The following is a 12,622-nucleotide window of genomic DNA, read 5'->3' on the forward strand; positions in this document are numbered from 1 at the left end:
TTCACTCATCGCTCATTCCGTCCGGACGCGTGGGTCCTCGGGGACTGAGAGGCCGAGAGAGGTGACCCAGTGACTCCCCAGGCCAGGAGGGGTTAGAGGTTCCAGGGTTTATCCCCATTATTCAATCTCTCATGGGACCTTGGACCAGTCCAGGACCACATCCGTGATTCAGTTGGCGTTTCAAATTAGTTTTAGTTCTCAAATTCTGTTCCTAAAAATAAGACAGGGAAATCAGATCAGGGAATTAAATGATTTAGCATCATTGTTTCCCAAAGGCCTATTTGTCATGTAAATCTCTCACAATTTGATTATGGACAAAGTTTTTTCACATGAACAAAGATTAGATGTATATGCAAAACAACAAGGTCTCATGGCTCACAAATGCTGCAAATCATAACCTCAACAAACAATAGCACACCTCTGTGTGCTACCACCAGTAGTCATTTAATACCACACAGTAATGCTATGTCAAAGGACCAAATCATTCATGTTTAAATCTTCTTAAATATTGTTATACAACCAAATTAAATGCAGGTTATGAGATTAGCTCATTAAATGTTACTCACAGCCATTTTTCCAATAAAGGGTAGACTGTGCCATCAATATTTGGGGGGGATGTGGGCTATTCCCTGCGTAGGCCATTTTGAGAGGAGCAGACAGCCTGCTGAGAAAAATACAGTGGTTCATGCTGGTGATCCGGGAATCCGAAAAGCCACCAGCAAAAAGCTATGAATTATTTTGAGCGCAAAATGCATTTTCTTTGAAGACCATGTGCCATTAGGGCCCTTTTGCTCCCTTTTAAATTGTTTTTATGCTGTGAGTAATGTTAACCTTTGCTATTGTAGTCATGGAATTTTCTCTCTCTCTCTCTCTCTTCCTCTCTCCCTCTATTTTTCCCCCTGACACAAAGCATGGAGGGATGGAAAGGAAATATAAAGTAGCGGAACCATTTACTGTGGGGAAGAGGTGGGAGCAGAAACCTTGTATGCTCTCTTCCATAAATGCCCCTTTTCAGATCTTTAGAAGAGGTTCTGTGAGAAGTTCTTTGTAAGGTTCTTTGTAATTGACTTTATGTTCGTATTCTTCTTTTTTATTATTTCTTATTGTTGTTACATTGTCGAGGAAGGAACCTGCAAGTAAGCCTTTAGTTAGACGATGTATACCATGCGTATTCCGTACATACGACTAATAAAACTTGAAACTTGAGAAGCTTTATGACTGATTGAAGAGCTACTATTCTCATGGGAGGAATAGCCAATAGAAGACCATTATGACATACTACATTACTACATTGTACCTTGTTTTGTTTTTGTTTATGCATGTGTATAGATGATGTAATGCATTATTGATGAGGCCTGTACCATGTTTGACTATCATTGTTTTTAGTGTCTCAAAACTCAATTTGAATAATTTTTTAAATGCCGACAGACAATTTGTTCGTTGGACATGGTGGGATCATCTTATGTCTGTAAAATGTATAATGCGAAAAATGACGGTGGATGCGCTTTTATGTGTTTAATTATTAGTCTACAGATGAAATAAGTTATGATGAACTTCACAGGGTGATGAAAGTGCAAGGTGATGAGCTTGATGCTCCTTCCAATAAATATTGAGTCTTATTCTGGTGACATGATGATCGATGCTTGGCTGCTGTTTGACAGATACAAATAATATCGCTCTTATCCATAATAATCTCATAATATAGGTAGCCTACCCACATAGTAGTGTGAAGATGTTCGGTGGGTGCTGAGATTGTTTCTGCCCACACTACAAATGGCTATACCGGTCCACTAATACAGGACTAGTAAAGGCTCAGTGCACTACTTTTGTGCAAATAAATAATAATATATATATTTATTTTCCTGATTTTTCAGGGGGTGCTGCAGCACCCTCAGCACCCCTGCTACCCGCGGCTATGCTTACCCACACTGTATCTGCTACAGTAGCTGTTGGCTAGAGCTCATGTGCCAAGGCCAGAGTGGGCACATTTGCTATATATCGCAACAGTTTTTTGTGACAAAACCATCAGTAGAGTTGAAAACGCGATGGAAACCCATTTAACTTGTATTCTTTTTATTTTCCTGGGGCCCAGAGTTTTTCCTGATCTGGTTGGCTTACCCAGTGGTTCTCAAACCTCTCCTCGTGTACCCCCAGCCAGTTTATGCATTTTATCTATTCCAGAACTAGCACAACTTGTCCTTGATTAGGTGAGTCAGGTGAATTAGTTCAGGGCTAAAACAAAATTGTGAAACGTCTGGTGGTCCCCGAGAAGAGGTTTGAGAACCACTGGGCTAACCTAACTAGGTAAAACTCCGGACCCTAGTTGGAGGGTATAACATAGTAAAAAAAACAGCTGTAAAATGGTTTTATATGGCTATGATGAGACTAGATCTTTTCTAATCAGGTCATATGTTTTTTTGTTTTTTTTAAAGACAACAACTGCGATTGCACAATATAACTAACATGGCTGAGTTTGCTTTATGCAGGGTTGCATTGTGTAGGCCTTTGCATCTGTAATTAAAAAGTTATTCACACAGTATGTCATTACTGTTGTGCTGATTGTGAATGCCAGTCAATCATTTTGGATTGATAAGGTCTAGGTAGCCTAGCCACCCGAAGTTTGAATATAAACCAAATTTGATCACATTCACATTTTCTCAACAAAAATAAATAGGCCTATTTTAGTCTATAAATACATGATGTTACCGCTTACACGGAACCCAAACTGGCTGCGCGCGTGCACCTTCATGCATACATTTATTTTGTCCCCCCACACCAAACGCGATCACGACACTAATTTGTCTTATTTAGCTCACTTACTGTTGCTAGCTAATTTGTCCTGGGATATAAACATTGAGTTGTTATTTTACCTGAAATGCACAAGGTCCTCTACTCCGACAATTAATCCACATATAAAATGGTCAAACTAATCGTTTCTAGTCATCTCTTCTCCTTCTAGGCTTTTTCTTCCTTTGACTTTATATTGCAATTGGTGGCAACTTTCATAAATTAGGTGCATTACCGCCACCAACCTCGTTTATTTTGCAACTCTAACGCACACGACGCGAGCAGTGTAGTCAGCCTGTTACTCTCCCCTGACCTGACCGGAGGCAGGTAGCCTAGTGGTTAGAGCATTGGGCCAAAAGGTTGCTAGATCGAGTCCCTGAGCTGAGGGTAAAAATCTCTTGTTCTGTCCCTGAACAAGGGAGTTAACCCACATTGTAAAAAATAACTTGTTCTTAACTGACTTGCCTAGGTAAAAAAAAAATAGGCTTCTCTAGGCTACCTGCAGTTGTGGTTGTTATCAGTAGGCTAGAGACTGAAGCACAGATTAATTGTGCATGAGTTGACAAATACTGTCTAAAGAACAGTTTGTTGTCCCTATTTTCAACGCTTTGTGGCAATATTTTTATCAAAACGTTTGCTGGCGGCCCTGCTGTACTGATCTCTGCAACATGGACAGATGGAAATCCCCACATAATGCTACAAATGAAGACACATACCATACTGTATGTATGTTCTACTATCTCGAAATGTGGAGTTAGTATCTCAAAATGTTGACTTAATATCTCGACAGTTTTAGATAGTATCACTTTTTTTTGGAAGGGGGTGGTGGGAATGGGCTTCCATAAATAATTATTGTATTATTATGGAGTGACACTTTTTTGTTTGTTGATGTTTAACTAAATGCATCAGGGCTTGAGTAGGCATAGGGCCAATTGGTAATTCATTACATACCACGCTACCTGTTGACCACTCTATACCACGTGAACTTGAGCCGCCTTAAGGTCCTCTCTGCACCATCCGACAGCCGCGCGTGATTTCCATGGGAACGTCGTCACGCAAAATAAAATGACCGGGTTTGCTTGGTCAGAGTGGGCTTGGTTGGTTGACAGTAATCTTGCTATGGCTCCAAAGGTAAGTTCACCTTGTACGAGGAAAAAAACATTTTGTCAGTAGGTAAAATAGACAATGGCAGAATAGACAACGACACATTCTCACACACTGACTTCCTCCCCCATCTATTGATAGATGGCTAGCCAGCTAGCTACTAACGTTAGTTAGCCCGATAAGAGGATGTTCGAGGTTAACATTAGCCAGTGGCAATGACATTGGGGCTTTACAGCGAGGAGGACGGGGCAAGGTGGTAATGGGATACAGCCTTTCCCTGTGATGCACTATGCGGAAGCCGGTTATCAGACCGACCTGTCACTGAAACCGCTGGTCTCTGTCCGTCCCACGTCTCGAGCCACCGGCTGATTAGCAAGCACGTCTTTGACGTGAAGCCGTCTCTAGCCTGGTAAGCTTTATAAGCTCAGTGCTGGTAACCTTGTTTAGCCTTATGCTATATGACGATTCTCCCAATATACATACAGTAATATAGGCTACTGTTGTTACTCGCGCCATTGCCGCAGATATTTCACATAATGTGACAATATATCAACATTCTACAAGATACATTCGGCACGTGCCTTATGTCATCATGTGCCTCGCGCCCCTGTTTTGAATGAAGAAAGTGTTCCCTTCCCCAATGAACTGCAAACAGCTGGATCCCCTGATAGTATGACCAGCCCATTTCATTAGATCACTGTATATAAAAAGAGAGTAGGCCTAATATTGACTTGTTGAATCCTAAACATGATCAAAATAGTATGTCTCACTTTTATTACAAAGTGAGTAAAATCTCTTACTGTTAACAAGACATGTAGGCTAAGTTAACATTCTCCTAATATGCCTGTTAATAGAATTGTACATTTAAAAAAAGTGTATTATTATCAGGTTATTACTACAATATTGAGATAATGAGAGCTTGGTTGTTGATTATGTTGATAGGTAACTGTGGTCTTTGATGTCATTACATGTAATTTTGTTTAATTTCTCCAGGGACAAAGGAGGGCTGACCCTACTGAGCTGAAAACTATTTTTTTAAAGGTGAGTTGTGTAAAAATATATTCACCAATGTTGCCTTAGCACTCTGCGTACAAGACAACTTCATGTACTGGAAAGCCATTGTTAATAATGCATTCATTTGTGGCCTTCTTCTGGCTCAGTCACCTAAACAAGGGTCAATAGCACATTCATGGTTTTCCCCATTGAGGTCTGAATCCTAACTTGAGATCCCTGCACACAACTCAAATTTCTACCATTGACATCAATGCATGATTTATGCGAAAGTCTCAAGTTACATGCGAATGATCTCAAGTTAGGTGTCAGCCCAAAGGTTTGAACATGTGTACAGTGTCTTCCTCAATCAGTAGATCATATATTAACAAATCAACAATGGGTTCTGTCTGTGTGTGTTTGTGTGTCTCTCTGTGTGTGTCTCTGTCTGTCTGCCTGTCTGTGTGTGTGTGTGCATGTGTGTTTGTGTGTGTATGCGTTTGCCGTTGCAGTATGCCAGCATCCAGAAAAACGATGAGCACTACATGTCTCCGGAGGACTTTGTGACCCGGTTCCTCCACGCACACACTGACATCAGACTGTCTGTTGAGGCCACCTCACTGCTGGCTGGGGTGGTGGACCAGAAGAAAGATGGGTGTGTAGAAGATCAGGGCTCTTATCACAAAGCCTATCAGAGTAGGAGTGCTAATCTAGGATCAGTTTAGCTTTTTAATCATAATGAATAGGAGACAATTTGTGAATACAGGCCCTGACCATGAGAACCCAAGGCATTAGGCCTAGTTATAGGTTGGTTATGACAAGGACCTGGAGTATTTTGATAATTTGGTGGATGCTCATGTTTGTCCTATTTCAAATGTGAATTGGAAATGTGATTTCTGCATGTCCCAACCCCCCGAGAATGGGGTAACAGCCAAGATCAAGATTTTTCACTTTGTCGGCTTGGGGATTCGACTAACGACCTTTCGGGTACTTTCCCAAAACTCTAACCGCTAGGCTACCTGCTGTCCTTATAGCAAGGGCCCTATAGGTTTTTGTATCAGTCACATGGTCAGGTATATTTAGAGCCATAGGTATGAATTTAACATTGTGGAGAAAAACACAGGACAATAGGGATTGTTTTAGTATTTTTATTCATCATTACTTGCATTAAGCACATATATCTATATACAGTATATGCACATGTCCAGTTTATTAGGTACACCCATCTACTACCGGGTCGGACCCCACTTTGCCTCCAGAACAGACTGAATTCTCCGGGGCATGGATTCTACAAGTCGGAATCGTTCCTCAAGGATGTTAGTCCATGCTGGCGTGATGGCATCACGCAGTTGATGCAGATTGGACAGTGGTTGACGACCGCCACCAGCCTGTACAGTTGACACCAGGCAGGTAGGGTCCATGGACTCATGCTGCTTGCGTCAAATCCTAACTCTGCCATCAGCATGACGCAACAGGAACCAGGATTTGTCAGACCAGGCAAGGTTTTTCCACTCCTCAATTGTCCATTGTTGGTGATCGCATGCCCACTGGAGCCGCTTCTTCTTGTTTTTAGCTGATAGGAGTGGAACCTGGTGTGGTCGTCTGCTGCAATAGCCCATCCGTGATAAGGATCGACGAGTTGTGTGTTTCGAGATGCCGTTCTGAACACTGCTTGTTTTTGCCCACAGGACTGCCGCTGGCTGGATGTTTTTTTTGTCACACTATTCTCGGGAAACCCTAGATACTGTCGTGCGTGAAAAGCCCATCAGGGTGGTCGTTTCTGAGATACTGGCACCAAAGATCATACCACACTCAAAGTTGCTTAGGTCACTCATTTTGCCCATTCTAACGTTCAATTGAACGGTGACTGAATGCCTCGATGCCTGTCTGCCTACTTTATATTGCAAGCCATGTGACTGACTGTCTGTAGGAGCGAACGTGGTGGTGTACCTAATAAACTGGCCACTGCGTGTATATACTGTATCTGGCTTTGATCCTGTGTACTCCCCTAGGCCTTATTTTCTAATACACAGGATTCAAACCAAGAAACAATTAATAATGTTTTGCTTACCACTTATTCTACCACAAATGTATCTGATTTCTTTTGTAGAAAAGAGAATCCTACAAATCCTCAAAGCCCATTTGTCAGGTGTTGTTCCCTTCTTCTGTTGGTTGTTGCTAGCCTAATTCATCTCATCTTATCCCCCCCCCCCATCACCCCTATTTTTTACATTAATATGTATGTTTTTAATGATACATAATGACGGGCAATAAAATGTTAGGGTAAGTCAAAAAGAAAAAGCGCGTTGCCACGGCAACCACCTGGGCTCCAGCAAAGAGCAGAGTGCATGCGGTCATGTTGCTCACATTATGAAGGCCTGCTTTAAAATGGAGTGGAGGCTGGCTGGCTGCACACATGCACTGTAATTGCCCGTGCCATTCAGCACTCCTGCATTGTGTGGATTTGGGAGCCAGATAAATGGCGACGGCATCACTGCTATTAAGGGATAAATCTATTAGGAAACCATGGCTTGGTCTCTGTATCTAAACCTCATTTGGTGTGGTGGGGTGGTGGGGAGGGGATAGGAAATGAGACAGGAGCAGAAATGTCTGGTTTGATAGTTTGATCAAAGCCACGAAATCAGAGACCTTTGTTTGAATGCATCCATTTTGTTTACAGTTGACATTGTAGGTTAGTCGCCATGTATTTTGTTATTTTTTGCCAGTGAACCCTAAAAAGATGTTATGATTTCCGTTAGACAATGAGATGGATGATTATGCCTAGCGTGGGAAGAGAGAACAGACAATGGTTGCGCGTGTCAACAACACCCCCTTTTATGTTCACAGAAAACAGAAATACATTGTTTTTGACAATAACCTGTTGAGTGAGCTCGCTGAAAGAAAATAAACTAAGAAAATAATCCACGGAGTCTATTGTATTTTCATATACTCCCTCTAGCTTAAATTACAGTATTTTTCGGGATGTGCATACTGCATACATTTTTTTCTCTCTAATGCGTCTTGCTGCTGTTTTTACCCCAGGTAGGATTCTATTTCACAGAGATAAGTCAGGGAGGGGTAATTGTTTTTTTCGGAGTAGAGGGGGTTTGGGTGTACGTAAACAGTGTAATGCAATTCTCTGCCTCCCTCTGTGACTGTATAAATTAGGTGATACACTCACCGACGGCCATCACAGTTTCTCTCTCTCTGCCTTGAAATCACTTTTCTCTCTTGTTATTCAGCCTCCCTAGACTTGGCTGGCTGAGATAGATACACTCCCTTTCTGTCTATGTAGACATCCCTGCTGCTGTCTGAAAGATGTCAGAGATTTTTCCTCCCTCCCTCCCTCCTTCCCTGTCTCAATCTCATTTTCTTTTTCTCTCTCTCTTGCTCTCTCTTTCTCTCTCTCGCTCTCTCTCTCTTTTTCGATGGAAAACTCTTCCAAGTGTGAAACCCCCTCCCAAGTCTCTTGGGGGTTAAAACTTTGTAAAGAGAGCATGCTGGGAAAATAGCAGTCCTCCCAGCCAAACATGTGTATTTTGGTGTGCCTGCTTGGAAGAACCCAAAGCATCCAGCCCACCAGCCGGACAGCTAGCGAGACAGACAGCCGGACAGCCACCCAGCCAGTCAGCCAGTCAGCTAGCCAGCAGTCACCTCTGGGTGGAAGGCTGTCAGCGACAATAGCAGGGACAGGGGATCATTGAAGGTGTCCTCTTACCCCTCTACTATCAGGGATAAAAGCTGTCGCTCCAGCCTAACCCGCCCAAATGTTTATGCTGTAAACAGTGTTGTAGGTCCTGGATAGCTCTTCTAGGAGCTGTTTACCAGCTGAAGATGACAAAAAAGTCTAGACATCATATACACCCTCATACAAAGACATCAAGGATGTTTACCTACTTATCGACTTTGTACAGAGATACACTTTCAACCTTTGTTGACCTCTCACTCACACACCTCTCACTCACTCACTCACTCAGACTAAGAAAGGTCCACATGATCATATTGACTGAATAGCTACTGATTTCAAATGAAAAACAATCCTCTCCATTTAGTATAGCATTAACTGCACACGTTGGGATTTATATCTTACATTTCCTGGACACATACTGTAGTCTCATGTTTGTAAATGCATATGTTTTTGTGCACTGTTTACTCAGACAATGTAAAGTCTGTTCACATGTCATATTAGTTGGTAGATAGTTTGTATTACAACGTGATGGCATCTCTTTTTTGGGGGTAATTGTTCTCTAGTAGTTTTTTATGTATTTTACTAGGCAAGTCAGTTAAGAACAAATTCTTATTTACAATGATGACCTACTCTGGCCAAACCTGGGCCAATTGTGCGCCGCCCTATGGGACTGCCAATCACGGCCAGAAGTGATTCAGCCTGGATTTGAACCAGAGACTCTTGCACTGAGATGCAGCACCTTAGACCGCTGCGCCACTCGGGAGCCCCTAGTCATAGGAATGCTAATCAACTATCATAATCCTCATCCCTGGCACATTCACCATAGTGTGTGTAATACCTCCTGAACCCTCTCACATCTCCCAAAGTCATCTTAATACCCCTGATAATCAACCCCATCAACAAGTTACAGTAACATTGTCATAATTTATGGCTTGATAACTACTGAAATGCTCACCAACGTAAACTGATGCACATAAAAAATCCTACTGCACTTCCCTACTGCATTTTAGGCAGTCTCTGTTCTCTCTCCTGCTTTCCTCTGAAGTTTGTCTACAGTAACTCACTAAATTACCTTCTATTACCTCATTTTTAAGAACTTTTATGTTTCAACCTCAGAATTTTTTTATTTTCAACATTTAATATGGTTCCAGCCGCAAGAGCTGTACCCATATTAGCTTGTAGCAGGGCACTTTCGTGCACCTCCACCCACTTCCCACCAGCAGGCCCCTGTTTGAAAACCGCCAGCTAGCTAAGTCAATAAAACAATTACTCTTTCCGATTTTTCTACACCACAAGGCAGACAGAGCAGAGCATACCTACAAGCCTACAGATTCCCAATTAATCCCTCTTTGAATTTCATCAGTAACAAAATTAATTAGAGTTGCCAGGAAAATGTAATCATCTCTCCCCTGGAAATTGAAATAGATTAGAGATGTGTGCTCAGAGGATTGCTCATTAGGACTGACCCCGCATAATTATTGTATCCATTTGTGAAATTCATAATGGACTTCAGGCAACTTTGAACCACGCATGAATTAAGACTAGATTGCGCCGTTGTCCCCAGGGGCTCCCATGGGAGTTCAAATGACTCTGTTGGTATGTTTGTCCTGTTTTTGTAGATGATGTATGGCCATTTGTAGTAATATCATAAAGAAGTGAAATACAATGGTATTAGTGACACATACATGCTGCAGACTACACATCCAGAGAGAGAGAGAGAGAGATAGAGAGAGAGATAAATATAGAGATAGATATATATATATATAATATATATATATATATGTATAATATATATATATATATATAAAGAGAGAGATAGAGAGATAGAAAGGGAGAGAGCGAGAGAGCGAGACTTAGAGACCTTGGTACATTTTGGGACTTGGGCAAAACTGTAATTTTTGTGCTGAAATATAGGCAATACAGTAAAAGTGAAAGGATTTCCAAAGCTGTCTCAAAACTCCCGTCGTGCTTGTACACCTGTTTATCATGGCAGAGGGGACATGTAAAACTTCATATTAAATCATTTTTACATGTGTAAAGTTGCCTGTCAACATTATAGCAGTCAACTCAGACCGGCACACAACACTGACATGAAATCATTCTCATTAAGTTTGACATTTCACTCAGCTGAGAAGTAGCATACATTTATTAAGATTTTCATAGATTGATAGGCTGTTCTGTAAATTGGTTTTGTCATCCAGTGTTGTAAGTTGAAACTTGTATTCTATAGTTCTGCTCTAAATGATTGCACAACAAGTGCTGTAAAATGTGTTATAGTGATGCTGATAGTCCTTCTCTGCTCTCTCATTGTGGAACATGACATTATCTGAGTAGACTTTTACAGGATAGCCTCACATTCAACTTTCTTTTTATTTGTCTCACTTCTCTCACTATTTCTCTCTCTCTCTCTCTCTCTCTCTCTCTCTCTCTCTCTCTCTCTCTCTCTCTCTCTCTCTCTCTCTCTCTCTCTCTCTCTCTCTCTCTCTCTCTCTGTCTATCTCTCTCTGTCTCAATTCAATTCAAGGGCTTTATTGGCATGGTAAACATATGTTAACATTGCCAAAGCGAGTGAAGTAGATAATAAACAAAAGTGAAATAAACAATAAAAATGTACAGTAAACATTACACTCACAGAAGTTCCAAAATAATTAAGACATTTCAAATGTCATATTATGTCTATATACAGTGTTGTAATGATGTGCAAATAGTTGAAGTACAAAATGTAAAATAAATAAACATAAAAATGGGTTGTATTTACAATGGTGTTTGTTCTTCACTGGTTGCCCTTTTATTGTGACAACAGGTCACAAATATTGCTGCTGTGATGCACACTGTGGTATTTCACCCAATAGATATGGGAGCTTATCAAAATTGGGTTTGCTTTCAAATTCTTTGTGGATCTGTGTAATCTGAGGGAAATATGTGTCTCTAATATGGTCATCCATTTGGCAGGAGTTTAGGAAGTGCAGCTCAGTTTCCACCTCATTTTGTGGGCAGTGTGCACATAGCCTGTCTTCTCTTGAGATCCAGGTCTGCCTACGGCGGCCTTTCTCAATAGCAAGGCTATGCTCACTGAGTCAGTACATAATCAAAGCTTTCCTTAAGTTTGGGTCTGTTACGGTGGTCAGGTATTCTGCCACTGTAGTCTCTGTTTAGGACCAAATAGCATTCTAGTTTGCTCAGTTTCTTTTTTAATTCTTTCCAATGTATCAAGTAATTATCTTTTTGTTTTCTCATGATTTGGTTGTGTTGCTGTCCTGGGGCTCTGTGGGGTCTGTTTGTGTTTTTGAACAGAGTCCCAGGACCAGCTTGCTTAGGGGACTCTTCTCCAGGTTCATCTCTCTGTAGGGTAGGGCTTTGTTATGTAAGATTTGGGAATCACTTCCTTTTAGGTGGTTGTAGAATTTATCGGCTCTTTTCTGGATTTTGATAATTAGCGGGTATCGGCCTAATTCTGCTCTGAATGCATTATTTGGTGTTTTACATTGTACACTGAGGATATTTTTGCAGAATTCTGCATGCAGAGTCTGAATTTGGTGTTTGTCCCATTTTGTGAATTCTTGGTTGGTGAGCGGACCCCAGACCCCACAACAATAAAGGGCAATGAGTTCTATAACTGATGCAAATATTTTTATCCATATCCTAATTGTTATGTCAAATTTTCTGTTCCTTTTGATGGCATAGAAGGCCCTTCTTGCCTTGTCTCTCAGATCGTTCACAACTTTGTGGAAGTTACCAGTAGCGCTGATGTTTAGGCCGAGGTATGTATAGCTTTTTGTGTGCTATAGGGCAACGGTGTCTAGATGGAATTTGTATTCGTGGTCCTGGGAATTTGACCTTTTTTTGTCTTACTGAGATTTAGTGTCAGGGCCCAGGTCTGACAGGATCTGTGCAGAAGATCTAGATGCTGCTGTAGGCCTTCCTTGGTTGGGGACAGAAACACCAGATCATCAGCAAACAGTAGACATTTGACTTCAGATTCTAGTAGGGTGAGGCCGGGTGCTGGAGGCTGTGCTAGTGCCCTTGCCAATTCGTTGATATCTAAGTTGAAGA

The 12,622-nt window shown here is 41.4% G+C and overlaps 1 protein-coding gene across 1 annotated transcript in view; it reads left to right on the plus strand.

Moving 5' to 3' along the window:
* The first annotated feature begins 3,641 nt into the window (after positions 1 to 3,641).
* LOC139559284 (electrogenic aspartate/glutamate antiporter SLC25A13, mitochondrial-like) overlaps positions 3,642 to 12,622 on the plus strand; it is a 98,306-nt gene continuing 89,325 nt past the window's right edge. The window contains exons 1-3 of the mRNA XM_071375141.1: positions 3,642 to 3,918; positions 4,885 to 4,932; positions 5,394 to 5,536. Of these exons, the coding sequence (XP_071231242.1) occupies positions 3,853 to 3,918; positions 4,885 to 4,932; positions 5,394 to 5,536 (257 nt within the window). The 5' untranslated portion in view covers positions 3,642 to 3,852. The remainder of the gene's footprint in view (positions 3,919 to 4,884; positions 4,933 to 5,393; positions 5,537 to 12,622) is intronic.

This window comes from Salvelinus alpinus, chromosome 29 (genome assembly GCF_045679555.1).
Source record: "Salvelinus alpinus chromosome 29, SLU_Salpinus.1, whole genome shotgun sequence".
Lineage (NCBI taxonomy): Eukaryota > Metazoa > Chordata > Actinopteri > Salmoniformes > Salmonidae > Salvelinus > Salvelinus alpinus.